Source organism: Manis pentadactyla, chromosome 4 (assembly GCF_030020395.1).
Source record: "Manis pentadactyla isolate mManPen7 chromosome 4, mManPen7.hap1, whole genome shotgun sequence".
Classification (NCBI taxonomy): Eukaryota; Metazoa; Chordata; class Mammalia; order Pholidota; family Manidae; genus Manis; species Manis pentadactyla.
Genome location: NC_080022.1, coordinates 188,508,563 through 188,530,803, shown reverse-complemented (window position 1 = coordinate 188,530,803; position 22,241 = coordinate 188,508,563). Strand labels below are relative to the sequence as shown.

Here is a 22,241-nt window from a genome sequence, read left to right as displayed (position 1 = left end):
TCAGAAGGATTGAAATTCTACCAACTAGCTTCTCAGACCACACAGGTATGAAACTAGAAATAAACTATGCAAAGAAAACAAAAAAGTCCACAAATGCATGGAGGCTTAACAACTTGCTCCTAAATAATCAATGGATCAGTGACCAAATAAAAACAGAGATCAAGCAATACATGGAGACAAATGAAAACAACAATCCACACCCCAAAATCTGTGGGATGCAGTGAAGGCAATCCTAAGAGGAGAGTATATTGCAATACAGGCTTACCTCAAGAAAGAATAATAATCCCAAATGAACAGTCTAATCTCACAATTAATGAAACCAGAAAAAGAAGAACAAATAAGGCCTAAAGTCAGTAGAAGGAGCAATATAATAAAGATCAGATCATAAATAAATAAAATTGAGAAGAATAAAACAACAAAGAATTAATGAAACCAGGAACTGGTTCTTTGGGAAAATAACAAAATAGATAGACCCCTAGCCAGACTTATCAAGAAAAAAAGAGTGTACACACATAAACAGAATCAGAAATAAGAGAGGAAACATCACTACGGACACCACAGAAATACAAAGAATTATGAGAGAATACTATGAAAAATTATATGATAACAAACTGGATAACCTAGAAGAAATGGACAACTTTCTAGAAAAATACAACCTTCCAAGACTGACCCAGGAAGAAAACAGAAAATCTGAACAGACCAATTACTAGCAATGAAATTGAGCTGGTAATCAAACAAATCCCTGAAGCAGATGGCTTCACTGATGAATTTTATCAAACATTTAGAGAAGACCTAATACCTATCCTCATCTTAAAGTTTTCCAAAAAGCAGAAGAGGGAATACTTCCAAACTAATTTTATGAGGCCAGCATCACTCTAATACCAAAACCAAATAATGACAACACACCCACAAAAAAGAAAATTACAGACCAACATCCCTGATAAACATAGATGCAAAAATACTCAATACTAGCAAACCAAATTAAAAAATACATAAAAAAGATAATCCATCATGATCAAAGTGGGCTTTATTCCAGGGATGCAAGGATGGTACAATATTCAAAAATCCATCAACATCATCCACCACATCAACAAAAAAGACGAAAATCCTATGATCATCTCCATAGATGCTGAAAAAGCATTTGACAAAATTCAACATCCATTCATGATAAAAACTCTCAACAAAATGGGTATAGAGGGCAAGTACCTCAACATAATAAAGGCCATCTATGATAAACCCACAGCCAACATTATATTGAACAGCGAGAAGCTGAAAGCTTTTCCTCTCAGATTGGGAAAAAGACAAGGATGTCCACTCTCTTCACTTTTATTCAATATAGTACTGGAGGTCCTAGCCATAGCAATCAGGCAACACAAAGAAATAAAAGCCATCCAGATTGGTAAGGAAGAAGTTAAACTTTCACTGTTTGCAGATAACATGATATTGTACATAAAAAACCCTAAAAAATCCACCCCAAAACTACTAGAACTAATAACTGAGTTCAGTAAAGTTGCAGAACACAAAATTAATACACAGAAATCTGTTGCCTTCCTATATACTAATGATGAATTAACAGAAAGAGAAATCAGGAAAACAATTCCATTCGCAACTACATCAAAAAGAATAAAATACCTAGGAATAAACCTAACCAAGGAGGTGAAAGACCTATACCCTGAAAACTACAATTTCTCATGAGAGAAATTAAAGAAGACACCAGCAAATGGAAATACATCCCGTGCTCATCGATAGGAAGAATTAATATTTGTCAAAATGGCCATCCTGCCTAAAGCAATCTATAGATTCAATGCAATCCCTATCAAAATACCAATAGCATTCTTCAACAAACTAGTTCTAAAATTCATATGGAAACACCAAAGACCCCAAATAGCCAAAGCAATCCTGAGAAGGAAGAATAAAGCAGGAGGGATCTTGCTTCCCAACTTCAAGCTCTACTACAAAGCCACAATAATCAAGACAATTTGGTACTGGCACAAGAACAGACCCAAAGACCAGTGGAACAGAATACAGAGCCCTGATATAAACCCAAACATATATGGTCAATTAATATATGATAAAGGAACCATGGATATACAATGGGGAAATGACAGTCTCTTCAACAGATGGTGCTGGCAAAACTGGACAGCTACATGTAAGAGAATGAAAATGAATTATTGTCTAACTGCATATACAAATTTAAACTTGAAATGGATCAAAGACCCGAATGTAAGTCATGAAACCATAAAACTCTTAGAAGAAAACATAGGCAAAAATCTCTTGAATATAAACATGAGCAACTTTTTCCTGAATACATCTCCTCGGGCAAGGGAAACAAAAGCAAAAATGAGCAAAGGGGACTACATCAAACTAAAATCCTTCTGTACAGCAAAGGACACCATCAACAGAACAAAAAGGCATCCTACAGTATGGGAGAATATATTCATAAATGACATATCCAATTGGGGTTGACATCCAAAATATATAAACAGCTCACATGCTTCAACACCCAAAAAGCAAATAACCTGATTAAAAAATGAGCGGAGGATCTGAACAGACACTTCTCCAAAGAAAAAATTCAGATGGCCAACAGGCATATGAAAAGATGCTCCACATTGCTAATCATCAGGGAAATACAAATCAAAACCCCAATGAGATATCACCTCATACCAGTTAGGATGGCCACTATCAGAAAGACTAGGAACAACAAATGCTGGCGAGGCTGTGGAGAAAGGGGAACCCTCCTAGACTGCTGGTGGGAATGTAAATTAGCTCAACCACTGTGGAAAGCAGTATGGAGGTTCCTCAAAAACTAAAAATAGAAATACCATCTGACCCAGGAATTCCACTACTAGGAATTTACCCAAAGAAAACAAGATACCAGGTTAAAAAAGACAAGCACCCCGATGTTTATCACAGCACTATATACAATAGCCAAGACATGAAAGCAACCTAAGTGTCCATCAGTAGTTGAATGGATAAAGAGGATGTGGTACATATACACAATGGAATACTACTCAGCCATAAGAAGAAAACAAATCCTACCATCTGCAACATCATGGATGGAGCTAGAGGGTATTATGCTCAGTGAAACAAGCCAGGTGGGGAAAGACAAGTACCAAATTATTTCACAAATTTGTGGAGTATAACAACAAAACAAAACTGAAGGAATGAAATAGGAGCAGACTCACAGATTCCAAGAAGGGACTAGCAGTTAACAAAGGGAAGGGAGTGGGGATAGTATATGGGGAGGGAGGGAGCAGGAGATTAAGGGGCATTATGATTGGCACATATACTGTAGGGGAGTCCGGGGGAAGGCAGTGTAGCTCAGAGAAGACAAGTAGTGATTCTATAGCATCTTACTACGCTGATGGACAGTGACTGAAATGGAGTGTGGGGGGAGTTGTTAATAAGGGTGAATGTTATAACTATAATGCTGCTCATGTGAAACCTTCATAAGATTGAATATCAATGATACCTTAAAAAAATGTGTGTGTGTGCATATATATATAAAGCAATAATAAATAAATAAATAAAACCCAAAGCACTGAAGCAGTCTGTGAGATGTCCCACCCTGAGGAATGATCAGATCACACAAAGGCAGGGCCTTTAAGTCTGCAGGGGGCATCTGGGCAGGTGGTTGAGGAGTGAACTTACCTTCTGTAGGAACTTCCAAAGAACAGGCACGGTCTCCTTGCCGTTTCTCTGCTCCACGATGTGCTGGAGGTGCTCCAAGGTGACCCTCTGCCTGCAGGCCCACATCTTAGAGCTGTGAACCATGCTACCCCGGGGCAGGTGGGGCAGGAAGGACACTGGGTCACCGAATATGATTTTGGCCACAGGGTCGGAACTGATGCGCTCATCTTGGCTGATTCGAGTATTCACCATGAGGAGGGTCTTATCGAGATTCTAGGTGAAGAAAAGGATACGGAATCCTGGAAGTGAGACACGCCCGCAGCAGACTGGGTCAGTGCACATGCTGACTGGTGATTCTGAGTGAGTTAGGGGGTCTGTCGTACTCCCTTCAGCACAAGGCCAAATAATCACACTGTTATCTTGTTATTTACATGTTCCTTTTTATGTGGTCATGATCCCCAGTAGAATGAGGCTCAGAGCCCTGTGTCTCATTCCGCCCTTTACTTCCTGAGCCTTGTTCCTGAGGATGGGTCAGGTACTCTCCTAACAGAGCGCTTTCTGAGGGTCTGAGTGACAGCTCATCTCTACCTGCACCCTCACATCCTGCTGTAAAAGGTATTGGAGAGAAAACTCTTGCTGCACCTCCTGGACCCAGTAATCCTCACCCTGACTCATGGAGCAGCCTTGGACAACAGGGGCGTCCCCGAACACGGGGCCCGAGCCGGCAGGCACACGAGGTGCTGGGCAGAGCACTCAGCCAATGCCCAACAAACATGGACAGCCTGGTTGCTGCCGTCACTCACCACGTACCTGGAGCTCAGGTAAGAGAATGCGCGAAACAAGCTTCTCCCAGGTGTTTCTCATTTCTTTGGTCGACAGAGTTGGGTCCAACTTTACAGGGCCTGCAAAGAACACTGTGTGGGTTACCCAAGGAGCAAACACAGCCATCTACCTAGATTCAACACCAAATACCCAGTAACCTGAAATCCAGCTCCTTCTGGGCGGCTGGCTTCCTACGTTAAGCTGAGTATTAGGGATGCCCCTGGCATCGACGTGCACCGCGCTGATGCTCTCGTCCGTGCTCCTCCCCAGCGTCTTCGCCACTGCCATCAGCCCCCTGAGCTTTGTGTGGGTGCCTTGGCCTCTAAAGGCTCTGGTGCATGGGGCTGTGATGGGAAGGCCATTCTGAACAAAGTGCCCGGAAGGACAGCATTTTGAATCAGAGGCCCAGGGGCCCCATGACAGTGGCCAGGACCACCCCCGGCCACCTCAGCTGCCTCTGGACCCTGTGGGGGCCGTCTGTGAGACGCCGACTGCTGCCCACACCACCAGCGTGCTCCTGGAACGCGGCCACTTGGTCAGTGTGAGGCGGGGTGGGCTCACCTAGTCTGAAGTCACACCAGAATGAGCAGCTTAAAAAATCTAATTTTGCTAAATGCAAAACATATACTGGTACCAGATTCCGGCAATGAAGTACCCAAAGTGGGGATGGATTTTCTTGTCGTGTGGAAGGGCTTCTTAAATGCCGTTATTACTACTTAAAATAACATTGTCATTACAGTGATCATTTTAGAAGGTTTTTTGCAGATCAGCAAAAAGAAGGTAAGATCACTCTTAACGCCACCACTCGGAATTAACCATTTTACTAAGGTGGTTCAGAGACCTTTTCTTTTTATGCATTTAGATTTGTAAAATGGACAAATTAGCTCCATGAACACCATAGCTTGTAGCCTGCTTTTTGTGTAACACACGGCGGGCATTTAAACATACCGAGTCAGCCTGCGACTAGAGTAACTTTTTAGGAAAAGCAGAAGTTATCCCCCAAAATAGGGCAGATGTACAAAGAGAACGAGTCCCACGCAATCATCCAACATTCGCCTCTGCTGGAGATGATTCTTTAACACAACTGCCTGTTCCGGATGATCCACATTCCCCCTGCAGGGGGTGAATTACACACTAGGCTGACTCTTGAAACTGCAAAGCCTCCCCACATACACACGCACTGAACACTCCTGTGCCAGTGACTCCGAAATTGCAGGTCCCGACCCAACAGCAGTAAAGGCGCTGCCTTCGCCCGCCATGCCTCGGTGTCCCTAGGGAGCTGTGAGCAGCAAGCCTGCCTGCTGTGCAGCTGCGCCGAGGCACCCCGGCCCCGGGCCCTTACACTGGTCGGGGCGCTGCTGCTGCCCCCGGAGGAGGCCGCACAGGACGACGTGCACCGCGCTGATGCTCTCGTCCGCGCTCCTCCCCAGCGTCTTTGCCAAGTGCTCCAGGTTCCTGTGGATGTGCAGCTGCAGAAACTCCTTCGGATCTCTCACTGGAGGCTTGATGATGTTTACCAGAGCCTGTGGGGGCGACGAGACAAAACAGGGGACGAGACCTTGTTTGCAGGGAGACGGCGAGCTCAGCAAGGTCATGAGGAATGAGAGACTAGCGCTGAGTCAGGGGACGGCCTCTAAGACAGCAAGCACTCTTCCCGGAGAGACGGAGCGAGAGTCCAGGAGCCGAGGAGCGAATGGCCGCAGCCTGAGAACCGCTGCCGTTCACAGGGGCGCAAGGAACTGCAAAGCCTGAGCGGTGCTATCGTTAGCCAATTAACTTAGAGGGAACGCAGTGCACGTTCTTTCTTCCCCAGAGCTACAGGGAAGACGTGTAAAATTGTGATTCCCTTAGCCTCTCCACCCCGAGCTGTGGATGGAAGACACAGACTGTTCATTTAAAATGGAGTTTATATAATCTGATGAATAGTCCCCCCCATATGCCACTGTGGGAAAAGTTAGGATGTATAATTTTATGTTACTTTGTGGATTAGGTAACAGTGACATATTCCAAATCCACAGGAAGTGGCTAGGGCTTTTCAGACAGCAGTGCTCAGTGTGAAAACCTGTAGCAGGTCATGACTCTCATAACTAAACATGTAGTCTGGTAGCAACACGCTTACTTGGTGGTTCTGAGCAGCTCCCCAAAGCATAGCCAAATGAGTGAGCAGCCGCAGGACGAGGAAGGCGGCCGGGGACAGCTGCCGGTCAGACACCACTGCCTCGCCTCTGCGCTGCGGGTACCCCAGCACGTGGCCGGTCTGAGTTCTGTCTGCGCCATTGCTGGAAAGGACGAGAGAAGACACGATGAGGTCTGAAGACGGTCACTTCTTGGCTCTGGGGTGCACACTTCAGGGCCTTAGCATGCGGAGACTAGGTCCACAGCATTGAAGGAAACTGTGTTAAAAGTACTTCTTAGTCTACCAAGCCCAGACCATGTTCCTGAGTCTTTCTTTGTAGACTCACCTGTCTGGCGGACCAAAGGCCCACAACATTCTCAGTGGGAAGTGGCCGCACTGGGTGGCTGCGCGCTCCCTGCGCCCTGTGTCAGGATGGGTCTGTGCCTGCCTCGTCCACAGAAACCACTGTGGGCCGAGGAGCAGGCACGCTGGCGGCAGCCGGAGCTTAGGGCACTCGGCTCCCATGTGGGGATTTGTGTGCACTGGTCTCATTTTCCCGAATCGAACCTGGGATCCAGGGTCTGAGAGGATTTTGTAGCAACCCAGATGGGAGGTGCAGAATAATAGATACATTCAGTTACAGAGATCTTAAGAGATCCTAGGACATTCTGATAGTCCATGGAGATGACAGGTGAGACTATTTTAAACTGTAAAGTGCACCTGAATAGTCAGCATGTATGATGGCCATGGAGAAGCCTCACCTGCCACCCCACGGCAACATTTATAACCATACTTGTTTCATGAGTCAGTGTGCGATTATAGATCAGATTTGTATCTGGATTCTGAAGTACTTGATAGGACTGACTATGTCTCCTTCACTTTTCTCAAAAAATGGAGCAAGCTAAGTGCGTTGACAAGTGATGTGGTAGGGGCTCACATAGCCAAGGCCCAGTCTTTGGTTTTGCAAACTCAAAATGTTGTTCTGAATTAGGTCACCTGTGCATGTCAAACATATTTCTACAGGCAGCATGGCCCAGGTCTCAGTGGAAGACATCTAATCAGCAAATAAGAGTTAAGTATTAAATTAATAGCATTCTTTGCATTTGAGAACCCAGTTAGCCAGTGACAGGTCCAATGTCTCACTGTTGTACCACTATGAGACCTTGGCAACAGTATCCAACAGGACAAAGTCCAAGTATACCGGGGTAATCAATGCTGCACTTAGTGTCAGTTTATCAGCAGGAAGAGTTAAGAGCCCCCAAAGTCTGGAAGCCTGTGGTTTGACTACTTAAAAGGGAAACACAATCTTACGTACTCGATAAGATGAAACTCATCAAGAGGTTTGTGATCAGTTCCTCCAATGGGCGCGTGGCAGTCAACACAGAAGCTCTGTTCCATCGGCAGGCCACACTAGGGCAGACAGAAGGGACACAAGCTCTACTTGGGGCCAGGGCCGCTCTGCGCACGAGCACTACCAGGCCACAGAGGCACCGGCGCAGGGGCGGTCAGTGCCACCAGGCTATGTCAGGGGCAGGCGCTCCACGCCAGTTACGTTGTATATGGGCCAATCTGGGCTTTGTTTTAAACAGCAGAGACAATCTAAGTTTCATTCTCTAGTAGAAACTTCGCTAATACATGAAACCCATCTTCCTTCCCAAAGGCCTCCACCATCCCCGCGCTTCAGAACCCAGCCGCAGAGAGCACAGCAGCTCCCTAACTGGTTCCTCAGCTCCTTGTGAACCTGCTGATTTAGAAAAATGTAACCATATGATTTACTACTTCCAAAGGCTCATTTTTCCAAATCAGACCATCCGCTAGAGAACACTGAGAACCACAGCCTGTAGCACACCAAACCAGTCTGATTCCCAGACCATGGAATCTCAGAGCTGACAGCAATCTTGGGAAGAATGTATTTCAAACTCATTTCATGATGAGGAAGTGATTGAATCTCAGAAAGGTGGAGTTTATGCACCATTTATTTTCCCCCTGTGTCTCATTTACTTTATTAAATAACATTCGCCAGTTCAGTTCGGTAGCCCAGGGCTGAGGAGGGACAGGGCTCCCCAGGGCCCTGCCCAGATGCCTCGGGGTTCAGAGACCGAGAACCCTCCTCTCCTGCAGGAGCTTATGACTTCTGAGTCGGTATCTGGACCATCTCCTCTCTGGGCCAGTGACTCAGCCTATCATCTAGTCCACACCTGGCCACCACAGGTGAGCCACTGATGCCACACAGCAGTGGCTCCTAGTCAGCAGCAGCTTTGTCTCCCGGGGGACCTTCGGCTGGCCAGAGCCACTTCAGGTTGTCACACTGGGGAAATGGGGTGCTGACAATGGCTGAGCTGAGGCCAGGAGCGCCGCTCACCATCCTGCAGTGGCCAGGATGCCCCCAGGGGAGTAAGTCCACAGCCCTGAGGCTGGAAACTTCGCCCTGCAGGGGTTCAGTCCGAACAGCCTGAGGTCAGAACCCTAAACGGCTCTCAAAGGAGTTACGCTTTCCCAGGTCAAGACCTGCCCAAACCCTGCCCCGAAGACCAAACACCGAGACTCACCTCCCCCACGGAGCACGGGTGGCCGTTGGGACACGCTATCAAAAGAACAACAGGACACACGTCGGCTGGATGGCCCATGGTTAAAGAAAGGAAGCTGACTCTCTCCTCCCCAGCCTGACCACGTCAGGATGGAGAGCAGATGTCTGAGCTCACTGGGGAGGAGAACCCTGGGCCCGGCTGGATGAAGCAAAGAGAAACTAGATCCCAGGTCACACCGGGGGTACTTCTGGCAGTGGGATGCATAGTACTTCACACCCTTCCCGTCCCTTTGATTTGTTTTTGCCATGAGCATGTTTTGTAATTAACTTTAAAGCTAGTTTGAAAGGATTATTTACTCAGGCAACAGCAAAATTTACATGAAATTGTGAGTCATGTTATTTTGTCTTCACATTCTGGATTTTAAAAACAACTGTCCTTGGGTCAAAAGCTTGGCTGCATTGTGGGCTGGCCCTTGACTGAGCCTGCCACGGGGCTCATATTCCAGGGAAAAGAAGTGCACCCTGGAGGGGCCCTGGCCCACGACTGAGAAGTGCTCCAGACCGCTCACAGGTCAGCAGAGCCGGCTCCTTCAGGCCCTTCGTGGTCCGCAAAGGCGCCAACAGCAGAAGATGACGATCATTTTGGGACCTTCAGACACAAACAGTGTGGACCCCTGTTCTAAACCCATGCCTCACGTGGTTTTGGGGGCTCTGCAAAGCTCAGAGGGTTCCCTTCAGACGCCAGCACTTACTGTACCAGCGGACTCCTTCAAGACCCGTCCAATGTGCGGCTTGAGCCAGCAGGTCTTCAGGCATTGTGGGGAGAAAAGCTTCCTGAAAAGCCAAAAAAAGCAAAGACAGCTTGAGCTGAGTGAGCGCCCTGACTGGCTGCTGTCAGCAAGAGGCCTAGAACAAGAAAGCAAACGTCTGGTTCTCTCTCTTCCTGACCCAAAAGCTCTCCAGGGAGAAGACGGAGCAGCTCTCCGTGAAGCAGAGGGCAAGGCTAGTGTCTCGCCACCAGGACTGAGGCACCACGCGAGGCGGAACAGATGGAGAATCTAGGAGGTGAGTTCTGGTGGCTCCCGGAGCACAGGCCCCGGCTCTGTGGGGACAAACGGCCAACGTCTTTCCTGGGAAAGCGGGTGGCAGACCCGTCTTACCGCCATGCTGTCTGGGAAGAAGGCCAGATTCCTCAGGGGCTCTAGGACTCCGCCCTTCCCGCAGAGGAGGACGATGGCGGCATGAACAGCCATCTCTGTCACCGCCCCTTCAAGGCCGCCCTCCCTGGGGCCCATCAGCAGCGGCAGAGTATTGGACACGAGGGATGTCGCAAAAAGTCTGATGTCAGGAGGAGAAAGGATCTCGCTCTCTTCGATGAATCTGTTCAGGGCCTCACATTGCTGGGAGGAAGAAAGGTCTAATATTAAAATACATCAGAGAAAAACAGGATATGAAAGAAGCCAAAGATCGCCCTAAAGCTAGTCACACATTCTGATACCAAATACTTACCTATATCAAGGTAAATACGGTTCAACTATCACCACTCGAGGAGAAAATTACCCAGAGAAGAGAATTCCCATCTACAAACAGCGCCCCAGACCCAAGCGCTACTTTAGATGCTCTACTTTATAAACGTTAGCTTATGTTCTTGAGTTTCTCACTGCAATTCTGCAAGTTTTGGTGAAACTGAAGGCAGCCCCCCAACACAAGAGAGGCTGAAACCCACTGCCTTTGAGAAAACTATGGGACTAGCCTGTGTCTGTGGCTTTTACCTCTCTTCAAAAAAGTCCCTCCCAATAGCAAGACTCTGAACACAGCCTGAGTGCTGACTCACCTCCGGCTTAGGATGGAGATGCGCATTCGGGGATCGGAACAGGACCGTCACCTCCCGGAAGAGCGCCAGCAGCAAGTGGGCTGCCTGTAGCGGGCAGGAGCTGGCCTGAAATGGCAAGGATATCAGGTGAGACTCAACCCCAGGCCAGCGAGCCATACATGAACACAGTGGATCGGCCCTTAAGCCACAGAGGGAGTGGGGGGCCTTTCCCAAGACCTTCGTGCCCAGGACCCTGCACCTCAACAACCACCTCCTGGCAAACACCTCTCGCAGCACGGCTCACAAACATTCTTATGGGAAATGCAATGCGCTTTGACCAGGTGGCGTCCGACAGGGAACAGAATCCACCCTCTTCTGTTTCTGGCTACCTCACTGGTCACAGTGGAGACAGGATGTCTGTCCCCCTCTCCCCGGCACAGTGCCAGGGCAAACAAGGAGGAAGGAAGCCAGACCAGAGAGAACAAGATGAGATTCCACACCCCTGGACCCATTAAAGCAGGCGCACATCCAGGCACACACATGCACATGCATGGATAGGAACTTGCCAGCTGTGCCATGCTCATAGCAGAGTGACCTTGGACGGAGGGAATTTCCACTGGGTTTCATAGGAACTAACAGACATAAACAATCAGAAAGGAGCTCTGATGGCCTTACCAGGTCAGCAAGGCTGAGCAGATCTGTCTGCCCACTCAACTATTCTCCTGTTCAGGCCAGGCGTGCAGAGGCCACGGGCCTAGGACTCCCAGCGCCACATGTCGCTCTATGGAGTTCTTCCATTGTACCGTGTGACGTCAGGGAGGTGGGCCGTGGGCTCTGTGGGGTGTCATTTGCCGAGAACCCGCCCTACCTCCAGAGCAGTGACGATCGCCAGGGGCTTGCATTCCAGGACGGCTTTGCCCACTGCGTCACGAAGGGCTTTGTATTCATCTCCATGCACCAGGAATCGATCCATCTGGCCCGGGTAGTCCTTCTGCAACCACAGGAACACAGGGTTACTCACTTTGGGGACAGGGGAGGCATGTCTAGTGAAGAACTCGACAGGGAAAGGGACCAGGTGGTCATTACAGGCTTAAAGGCAGCTGAGCTGGGCTTCCCACAGTCCTCTGCTCTGTCTGGGGAGCACTTCCTCCGCGCTCGATGAAGAGGGCAAGTGGATGGACACTGGGAGGGGTGATGCCAACCTGGGGCTGCTCTCCCCCCGTCCCCAGAGCAGGTGACTTCAACTATGCTGACTCAGAGCTCCAACTGATAGTAGAGAAAAGCCAGGACTTGTAGCACCATTTTTGTGACCCTAGGATGGTACAAGTTCATCCCTTCTGAGCACTAGCAGAGAAGCACAGACAGGCCCCGAAGCCACAAGCCCAGCAGCTCTGTGCTCCTTGGTTTTCCTTCTCTTCTGCCTCTGCCTGCCGACAATACGAGGGCTCGTTCTGCTCAATCACTTCAAGTCTGCTGAACACAAAGCTGCAGAATCGTTCTGCACCCCCTGTGTTGACCTGGACCAGAGGGGACGCCTACAGAAGCCTTGCAGGTGCGAACACCACCCTCCCGATCTGCCCAGTCTAAGACAGCACACAGGCTGCGTCAAACCAGCAAATGACCAGAACAGAGGCACACATTTTCCTTGGCGGATATGAGAGGTCCGGGTAGGGATCAGAGCACCCGCCCTGCTGTGCCGGCCCTCTAGGGTTTCCGGACTCACTGCTCACCTGCTGGGCAATGACCTCCTTGGGAAACACCCACTGGGCTGGGTGGCCCTGTCTGGAGAAGCTCTGCACACACTCCATCCCCTGCTGGCTGGTGAGCTTCCTGACCAGGTACACGCGGAACCAGTCGTTCCCGGCCTCGGTGCAGAAGTACCGCACCTGCCCCAGGTAGGACCGCTTCTCCTCAGCCATCTCTGCAGGGGCCAACAAGAAGGGGTGAGCCGCGGGGGCTAAGGACGTGCGCTCGCCAGCTGTCAAGGACACGGAGCTGGTGTGAAGGCCTGGAGCTGCTCTTTAGGAAATCATAGTAAGGAAACTAGGAGGGGACATTGTAGGGCCGGTAATACTCTGAGAACCACTTTCCCACATGTCCTGGGATTCTAAAGAACAGGGTGTCTCGGCCTGAGTTAAAGAGAGGTGCAAAGCAGACCTGCGGAGCCTTCCTGAAGCTCAGAGAGGAAGTCAGAAGCCCTGTCCAGGCAGAGGCGGATCCTGGCCACGTCCTGCAGGTGCTCCACAGAGGCCTGGCAGGCAGGCTCCCGGCCCAGCCTCATGGAGGCGTACGTTCTGAGGAACTGGCCTTCCTCCCTCAGCCGTCTCAGCCCAGCGCTTGCAGAGAGGGCAGTGTTCTTCTCATGCATGGAATCCTAGGGGGCCAAGGACCGAAGAAAAGCATGTTATTCCTTCTAGTAAAACAGGCCCCAGCCTCCCAGAATTCCCAGTCACACTGTGGAAAATAAAGGATAAAGAATACTGTGTAGGTTTGGGTGTAAATTTTTTGTATCATTTTGTAGCATCCTTCTTATTTTAGGGGTGAGACAAAGAAGAAAAAGAAAACCCAGGAGGAAAACATTTCGTATAATCTTATTATTTTTATATGCACTGTAAAATTTTTGGAAGCAACAAAAATACGAAGAGAATAAAAAAGTATTCACAGCCTCAGCACCTGGAGGTAAGTACTGTTGGTACGGGTGGTATATTCCAGGCTGCCTCTCTTTCCTCACTCGCACGCACCTAAATGCCCATCTATGCAACTGCTGAGGGCACAAGCGATGGTTCTGAAACCCCTTTCTTCTCCACGGAAGAGAGCACCTGCTAATTTTACCAACTACGATTATATTCTGTAAATTTTCCAAAACACTTTTCCATGGCTCACACCAGTGACTCAGACAGTTTGCGGGAGGGACGTAGGACAGCGACAGCGTACCTCCAGGCAGTTGGTGACGAGCAGGTACAGTTCACTTTTATCTTCAGTTATGCACGCCTTCTCTTCTAACAGGGACAAGTAAGTCTGAATATAATCTTTTACTTCATGGAAACTATAGCAAGAGAAATGTTGTACCTGGTTATCTCAGGTCTGGAAGCTCAGTTTGCCAAAAGAAATAAAAAGCTCTCTCTCTACCCTCCACCTACTTATCTATCCATCTCTCTTTCTATATTAATATATACCCACACATGTATATACAGTTTATAACATGATTTGACTGAAAATATTTTAGCACAATACTAGAGGAGTATGAGCCCATATTTTAGACCAGCTGTTCTTAAACACTTCGGTCTCGGGGTTCCTTTTCAGTCTTAAACATTACTGAGACCCCAAAAGAGCATTTGTTCACATGGGTTACATCTGTCAATGTTTAGATTTTTAGGTATTTAATATCTATCCCTAATTAGAAATTAAAACAAAAATTTTGAAATATTTATCAGTTCATTAAAAAAATAATAAACCTATTACATGTCAAAATAAGTAACATTAAAAAACTCTTTTCCAAAAGCAAAAATTAATTAGTAATAAGTGACTTTGTTTTTCATTCCTGCAAATCTTTTTAGCACCCCTTTGCGTATGCTGTATTGACGTATATGATGTTGATCTGCTCTCACACACTACATAGTTGGAAAAGGGAGAAATATTTTAATCGTCTTAGATAATTGTGGATACTCTTCTTTGATACTGTACCAGAACCTGACAAATGATTTCTAAAGATCGGCTGCAACGTGCAATCTAAAACCAGATCAATGCATTTTTCATGGTCAGTTACGTTCAATCAAATGGTCTACCTTGTATTTTAAAAGTACAATGCATTTTTTTCAACCAGCATATGATTTTGTGACATCGAGCACTGGTCATCTGGAAAACACTGGTTCATTGAGCTACACAGATCTTGCAAATATGTGTGTTGACACATTTTTATTCTACAGTATATTTTTTAAAAACTCACATTAGTATCACCACCCATGCCATTAAAAGCTAACCAGCTCATGGTGGAGGGTATAGGTTTTCCAAGATGTCGGTATTTGCTTCAAAGCTTGAATTTTACCACTACCAGCAACCACCACCGGTTTCCCTCGATGTGACAGGCCCACTTCACTTGTTCTCAAGAAAAGGCCAGCTGAACACCTGGGGCCACGTAACTGCAGCCAGGCACACATACCCCAGGAAGAAAGAGGTCCGCCAAGCACAGAATGCAAGACGCCCGCGTGCCGCCCCTTGGTGATGACGAGGCCCGGGGTGCAGCGAGGGTTTTGTGCGCACTTCCCATTTTGACAGAATATTAAAAAGTCACATCCTCAAGGGAGGATATTTAGTAAAATCAATCCTTTTTAGAGCCCCAAGGACATCCTTAAGTGACAGTAGCCAGGTGCTACCGGCTTTTGCACACCAGGCCTGGCGGTCGGGGGCAGGACACCCTCTGCAACCACACGGGCAGCAGCAGGTCCAGGCCAGGTGCTAGCTTGGTGCTGTAAACATCATTTTGGCCTTGGGCTGCCCAGAGGTCCGCAGCCTGGCGCCAAGAGCCCCACTACAAGTGGACATCCATCTGTCCCAGGCAGACACAGGGGCCCACAGCCAGTGGGTGCCGTGCGGCCAGACAGTGTGGTGGCGCCCCGCCATGGGTCCAGAGCCCGAGCAGCGAGGACCCCGCGTGGGGTCAGGTCTGCTTTGTTGCATGGTTGGACCGGAGAGCCGCCGTGCACATTTCCAGACTGTCCAAGGCCAGCCTGCTCAGCCTCTAACGCACAGAAGTGCCCCAACGGCTAGAGTAAAGGACACAAGCAAGTATTTCTCAAGCCAGAGAATGACAAGGCGGATTTTTAAATCGTGGTTTACATCTCAAGATGTTTATCTTATTATCAGTTCCATAATGTTTAGTCCTTAATATTTCTGAGCAAAATGTTTGCCTTGTAAGTACTATTTCTACTCACGTTATCACATCTACACTATGTCAAGATGCACGCATACATACAATGACATGGCCATTTCTCTAAGCAAAGAAATTCAAATGAGCACAGATTTCACACATTTTTCAAAATCAATAAAAACCACTTAACATCCAAAGAGGTTCATTTCAGATTTCAAGTTAACTCTTTACCTATATGCCTTAAAAGCCTTGTTAAAGTACAGCAAGATGCTAGTTCTGTAGAAAGACATGGTAAGAGCATTTGATTGGTGAATCCTCAGGAATCCTGTATGAACAGACTATTTCAGCCATGTTGGAAAAAAGCAAAATGTTTCTGTCTAGCAAGAATGCAGCAGACCCACGTTTTAGACCTAAACCTCATCTCCATACTGAGTCTCTTGTGGACACTGAAGTCAGTAATGGTTGTTTCTGTCCAAACTCTCCTTCCAGCGTCCTGATTTCGCCATCACCTAAGCACACAATCAAGTCAGACAACAGGCTCCATATCCAAGCATCTTCTGAAAGATGCCTTCTGAATACAGACCAGCATTCTAAGCATTTTCTGTAATAGCACAATTTGACCAGACCATTGAGCTTGGGCACCACATGAGCTTCTCTGTCCCTTTATAGAATCAGAGACATCTAAGAACTGAAACAAAATGTGGACTACATCTAGGACAATGAGGGTGAGGGAGATTCCAAGCTCCCATCCTACAAATCTCAAAACTAGAAAGCTGCAAAAGGCAGGATGGAACCACAGATTTCTGACTCCGGGTGCCCATGTTTCACACCACCCCACTCCTCTCCCACCACCTATTTTCTTCTTCCTAACAACATGCTTGCGGCTGGGCTGAGCTCATCTGCCTGTACGTGAAGATGTCAAACACACAGCCAAAACAGACACACATACCAGGTGCTCTCTCCCTGAAAAAACCCCCCCACAGTGACATGAACACTAGTCTTCTGAGAAATGCCCAGCAGCAAAGGAAAGTCTGCAACGAGGAGCAAAGAAACCAAGGTTTTCTGGGGGCAAACCCCAGGTCCACAGTGCTCACCTGTACTTCAAAAGCAGCTTCAGGACCACGGAGCGGATGACAGGGGTCCTATCCACGACGTCGTCGAAAGGGGAGAGAGATTTTGTGTGTTCACGGTACCCTTAGGACACAAAGAGAAACGTACCTCCTTGTTCGTATCAGACATACAACAGTGAGACGAAGCTCTGAATGTGTCGGTCTGTAAGAAGAGAGCAACTTACTTTGGGAAGCATCTCTTAAGAACTCCTTTTTTACAAAGAGTAAAGAGAGCAGATCATCAACCACACTCTTCTGCGGTGGGGAGTTATCTTTGAAGCACACAGTGGAAACGAGGTCCACGAAGAAACTGTTGCACAGCTGTCGGAAGCAGGAGTGCTTCTCAATGGCATTCCTTGGGGATGGTTGAAAAACACGGTCAGAAGGTGCAGAGCACGTGTTCCAGAATCCCTCCACACAGAACGCTTGGGGCTTTAGACAGCTTTTTGTTTTTGTAAGTACAGTGATGCAAGTATCTATTTACATTGATTAGAGCTGGTCTTTAAAACTGCAACAGTGTGAAGAAGCCTCTCTTTCCAGGAAGGGACACTCGGATCATCTGGACCAGCCAGACCGTAATATCCTAAAAGTCTGTCAATGAGCCTGTCCCCTGGCTCGCCTGGGCTCCACTTCGAGGAGCCTCCAGAAGACTGAGCAGAGCTGAGGACGGCCAAGCCCGCAGAGCTCCTGCCCGGGGAGATCGAGCTTCGCTTCAGGTCATGGGACGTGAACGGCACTTATGCATCAACAGGATGAACCAGTTGCTCAAAACTCCTTGGGTCTCTTGTGATAGTTTTATTTCATTTATAACTTGCTGGTTTATTTTCTCTAATTTTGCTGTCTCCCAAATCCATATGCAGGTGTGTCCTGGGAAAGAGTAACTCTCTCGCTCACCTTTTTTATAAAAGGTGTTTATAAAGGCCAGTAAGTAGCAACCTCTCAGAATAGTTCTCTCAAGTCAGGTTTTCTCACCTCAATAGTTTATATTATGAATACTGTGAGTTTATATTCTGAATACTATATTTGCAAAAGAGGAAGAGGAAAAAAGAACGCTTTCTTAGGAGAAAGGGTGTTTTACCTGTGCTCTTGGGAAACCACTGGAGAGAAATTTTCTGGCAAGTCAGCTAAACACAGGGTGCACCTCGTGTCCCCTTGGGTGAGCAAGGTTTTCATGCAACGCAGGCAGTGCACGTGGTCACAGGGCAGGCAGACAGGATCCTGGGCGTCTTCCAGGCAGATGGGGCATGGCTGAACCCCAAACCTAGAATTCAACAGGGCTGGTCAGTGTGGATGCAGAGAAGCTGGCTGCAAGAAGAGAAAAATACCAAAGGTTCAGAATGCGTTCCCTCCCTCATGGAGCCAGACCAAGATCTCACCTGGAGAAGGTCCTGCTGGCCTGGTCCTTACACTTACAAAGAGTGGTCATCACCGCCACAAAAGGCCTGTGGGTCTTGATGTCAGAGTTCTCCTCCAGACACTGAGGGAGAAAGGCGGGGAGGAGGGAGGTGACTGGCTGGAGGCCGGGCGGAGTTCCCCCCAGGGCAACACAGCGCCCATGCGCGCACCCTGCCCAGGCTGGACGCAGGACGGCACGTGCAGGACAGCGCCCTGCCCTTCGCTTAGCAGCTCCCTTAACCTGGGGCCCTTTGTGATTCTGCTGTTTTCAGAAGGATGGCATTCTCAACTCGACGATTTTCCCCTCTTCCTCTCCTTTTCTTTGAAAGTCTACCCCTCCTCCCACATGAGGCCTCTTGCAGTTTAGATGACCACACAGGGACCGACCATCTGTGTGTCCACCACGAAGTGTAAGAAATCTTGGTGTTTGGGAATATTTGCTTTTGGTCATTTTTTAAAGAAACAAAACATCACAGATAGAGCTGCTAGAAATGCTCGCGTCACACACCCAGAGTGAGGCAGAGGCCGGCCTCTAAGGAGAGGCCATGGTTGCTGAAGGGTGGTCACAGACACAGGGACTTTTTCTGCACGGGCACCGCCCTATGCATCACTAAGCCTATCGGGGTGCCATGCGGCAGAGTCACAGGGGCTCCCTGCAACCCTGGTCCACCGGCAGCACTGCCTTTAGAGGTCCAGGACCCTGGTGGCCTTCTCATGCATCCCGCCCCTGACCGTGGCAGTGGTCGGCAGCTCTGGCCAGGCTGTTGGTCCAGCCCAGGTGGGGCCGGGCCCTCAGCCTCCCAGGGTCTAGAAGCACATTCTCTGCACGGCCAGCTTCTGTTCCCACCCTGGAACCCTGAACCACAGACCCTGACCCAGCATGTAACAAGTCGTCACGCAATTAAACGTTGACCTGCAGTGGCCTCTGAGAAGAAGCCACTTTCCTTTGCACTTCTAGATAAAATCAGCAGCAGCTGATTGTAAGGGGTTGCACCACCCTGCGGGAAAACATCTGGTGATGCTTCGCTGTCTCCATCCCAGAAGGAAGCCGGCCACGCACTCACCTTGCTCAGCAGGAAGACGTACTCGGTGACCAGCGGGCGCAGCTCGGGAAGCTGGCTCTCGGTCCCCAGGAGCACATGCTCCACAAAAAGAGCGATGGAAAAAATACGATTCCAGTGGGTTCTGTCAGGAGAGGAGAGTCACTGGCTCAGCCGGGGGCAAAGCACCTGAGGCAGGAGTGAGTGAGGGGCAGCAGCTCCCCGCACAGGAGGTCAAAGATAAGCAAAGGCTCAGCTGCAGAGGTGGAGTCACACAGAGGGCCCTGGCCACGGCCACCGGGCCTCTGCCACCTCGAGAGCCTGCTCCTTCCTGCCTTGGGGTCCCACATCCTGAGCCTCAGCCTTTGCCTGGTGGGTCCCTGCAGCCCTGAAAGGCCAGCACAGGACTCTCCCAGGAAGCCTGCCCTGACTGCTGGCCTCTCTGCAGGGCCTGCCTCTGCCGTCCCGCCGGGTCCCTTCCAGCTGCCCCATCACAGACTCTCTCCTGTGCCTCGCAGTGACCACTTGCCTTCCTATACCCCCAGTACTCCCTGCACCCCTGAATGCAGAGCCTTCCTCTTCTCCATGTCCCTAGTGTCGACATGGTACCTGGCACCTGACGGGGGATCAGGTGGCCGTGCGTGAGCAAAAGGTCCCCTCCCAGTGGTAGCAGTGCCTGCGCCTTTCTCTCCCATGTGCCCAGGACCCCCGTCCGGCACGTGTGGGGGGTCCATGCGGCAGCCCTGGGCCTCACCTGACTTCCCCGATGATGGCTGTGGCCCTGCTCCTGCTGCCCTGCGTGTACCCATCCGAGCAGAGGAGCTCCATCGGCATGGCGAGTCTCTTCACGAGCTGCAGCCAGGCCTGGGGACTGGGCTTCAGGATGTCTCTGATCAGCATTTCAGCACAAGCCATGGCTACATAGATGTCCAGAATCTAGGGAGACAGAGGACAGGCCAAGGACTGAGCAGCCCCACGGAAGGGGAGCTGCTCCGGACCCTGAGTCCAGAGGCCCGGCGGTGGGCCTGGGGCATTCTCGGGCCCTCGGCTCCAGCTGTCCTGGGACGAAAGAGATACTGGCTATAGCTGTGCTCTACTGGCTCTGAGCTTCCCCCGGGAGGAAGTCCCCAGCCGGAACACAGCCCACAAGCTTCCCCCTTCTAGGGTGGCCCTGGGAGCAGCCTCCCACCCGACCAAGGCAGGCCAGGCCCGGGCTGAAGGCATTGACTGTCCCCATCGGGGGGCCATACCAACTCATGTCCAGAGCCATAGTCGTGTAAGGTTTCCGGGCTGAACAGAGCCTGTGGAATTTGGGGACAGATAGTCAGGATTCTGGAGAAGTTCTGCAGCCGGCTCCTGAAATGCTGGTAGGCCAGGTGCACCCATGGTAAAGAAAGCTCCTGCTCTGGCTGCTCCGCCTTTAACTGATTGATGCAGGACGACAGAGCCATGTGCAAAACCTGGGACCAAAAACAAGCTTTTACTGTGTGTCTGTAAATCACAAAACACACACACACACACAAATGTTTTCCCTTTGGAAAATGTAAACTATTCAAAAAAATGACAAGAAAGAAACTTAAAAACCACACGCACCATCACTACCCCTAGTTTACTTCTCGGTGTTCTCTTTTCTAGGCATTTTCATAACCACACCTCTCCCCGCTGCTGTCCCCAAATCAGGATCACAGTGTATTTCTCATTTTTTTCACTTAACACTGCAAGCATTTCTTTTATCACTCAGTATATTTGAAGAGCACCATGGTTTTTAATGCTTGCACAATAATCAATCAAATGGCTATGCTTTAATTTGTCCAACCTTTATTTTTGAACAAGTAAATTGTTTTCTATTTCTGATCTTAGAAATAAAGTTGAAAAGAACATTCCTGTGCATAAACTACTTAGCCACATCTGCAGTAATGTCTCAGGACAGAATCACCCGTTCAGATTGGTAAGGTTCTTGGTCACCCTGCCAGGCAGGTTCCCAGCAGCCCTGTGCCGGTGCCCCATGCTGTCGGCAATGGAAGAACTCCGGCCTTTTTAAAAATCAGTTCTGTCACGTGGACAGCCGAGACAGTGTCTAAAAACTGCTCATGTTCTGCTGGTTTACCAGTGAGGCTGAACAGTTTCGCCAACGTTTTCTGGATGTCTATATAATTATTCTGTTAACAGTTGGTTTATAATTGTCACCCATTTCTTAAAAACGGGGTTTCCTTATTGATCCCTAAGAACACGGGCGCTTCGCTGGACCGCGTGTCCTCCTCAGACTTGTCCCCATCGTGACAGCCTCCCTCCGCCCGGAGCGGCGCTCACCAGCAGCTCCTTCTGAGAGGACACTGTCACGGTCAGCAGAAGGAAGTCCTGCAAGTAGCCCTGGAGCAGCTCTGCCTGCTGCTGTGCACCGAGCTGGGCGAGAAAGCTGCCCAGCGGGGTCTGCTGGAAGATTTCCACCAACTTGCTGAACTGCCCTGCAGAGAGACCAGGAACGGCTTGAGTGAGGTGGCAGCCCCATGTTCCCCTTACATCCCGAATGCCCAGCTTCCTTGGCAAAAGGCGGCCGTTCTGTAAATGTACGCGGCAAAGTTTCTGCTGACTGGAAGCTCGCAGATTTTATGATCATCTCTAGACACATTATTTTTCCAGTGGGACAACAGAAATAAAGGCAGGGCAGAAACTAAGTTCAGTCACAAACAGCCTCGCTAGCTCCAAACAGCTAAAATGATCAGAAACAGACCAGGTTTTGAGGTCACACTGTGTCTCAGAAGCCCTCGGGTACAAGAGATTCAATAACGAGAGGGCTGCTCTTGGGGGGCTGGGGCCACGTGCTGCTCAAACCAGAAGACCCGCCCTCAGCGGGTGTCACCATTGGAGGGCAGGGCCAGCCAGGGTGTGGCCCTGAAAAAGGAAATACTCTTTCCTCAGGAC

The 22,241-nt window shown here is 49.2% G+C and overlaps 1 protein-coding gene across 1 annotated transcript in view; it reads right to left on the bottom strand.

Annotated features, from left to right (window-relative positions):
* Window positions 1-22,241, bottom strand: part of RNF213 (ring finger protein 213) — a 99,930-nt gene that overhangs the window by 11,848 nt on the left and 65,841 nt on the right. Inside the window, exons 39-59 of the mRNA XM_057501779.1 lie at window positions 21,630-21,784; window positions 20,570-20,779; window positions 20,074-20,255; window positions 19,344-19,464; window positions 18,261-18,361; window positions 17,963-18,145; window positions 17,070-17,239; window positions 16,870-16,969; window positions 13,843-13,954; window positions 13,066-13,282; window positions 12,639-12,829; window positions 11,777-11,899; window positions 10,930-11,034; window positions 10,256-10,495; window positions 9,848-9,929; window positions 9,118-9,152; window positions 7,884-7,978; window positions 6,572-6,731; window positions 5,795-5,975; window positions 4,441-4,532; window positions 3,652-3,903 (exon numbers count right to left, since the gene is read on the bottom strand). Of these exons, the coding sequence (XP_057357762.1) occupies window positions 3,652-3,903; window positions 4,441-4,532; window positions 5,795-5,975; window positions 6,572-6,731; window positions 7,884-7,978; window positions 9,118-9,152; window positions 9,848-9,929; window positions 10,256-10,495; window positions 10,930-11,034; window positions 11,777-11,899; window positions 12,639-12,829; window positions 13,066-13,282; window positions 13,843-13,954; window positions 16,870-16,969; window positions 17,070-17,239; window positions 17,963-18,145; window positions 18,261-18,361; window positions 19,344-19,464; window positions 20,074-20,255; window positions 20,570-20,779; window positions 21,630-21,784 (3,107 nt within the window). The remainder of the gene's footprint in view (window positions 1-3,651; window positions 3,904-4,440; window positions 4,533-5,794; window positions 5,976-6,571; window positions 6,732-7,883; window positions 7,979-9,117; window positions 9,153-9,847; window positions 9,930-10,255; window positions 10,496-10,929; window positions 11,035-11,776; window positions 11,900-12,638; window positions 12,830-13,065; window positions 13,283-13,842; window positions 13,955-16,869; window positions 16,970-17,069; window positions 17,240-17,962; window positions 18,146-18,260; window positions 18,362-19,343; window positions 19,465-20,073; window positions 20,256-20,569; window positions 20,780-21,629; window positions 21,785-22,241) is intronic.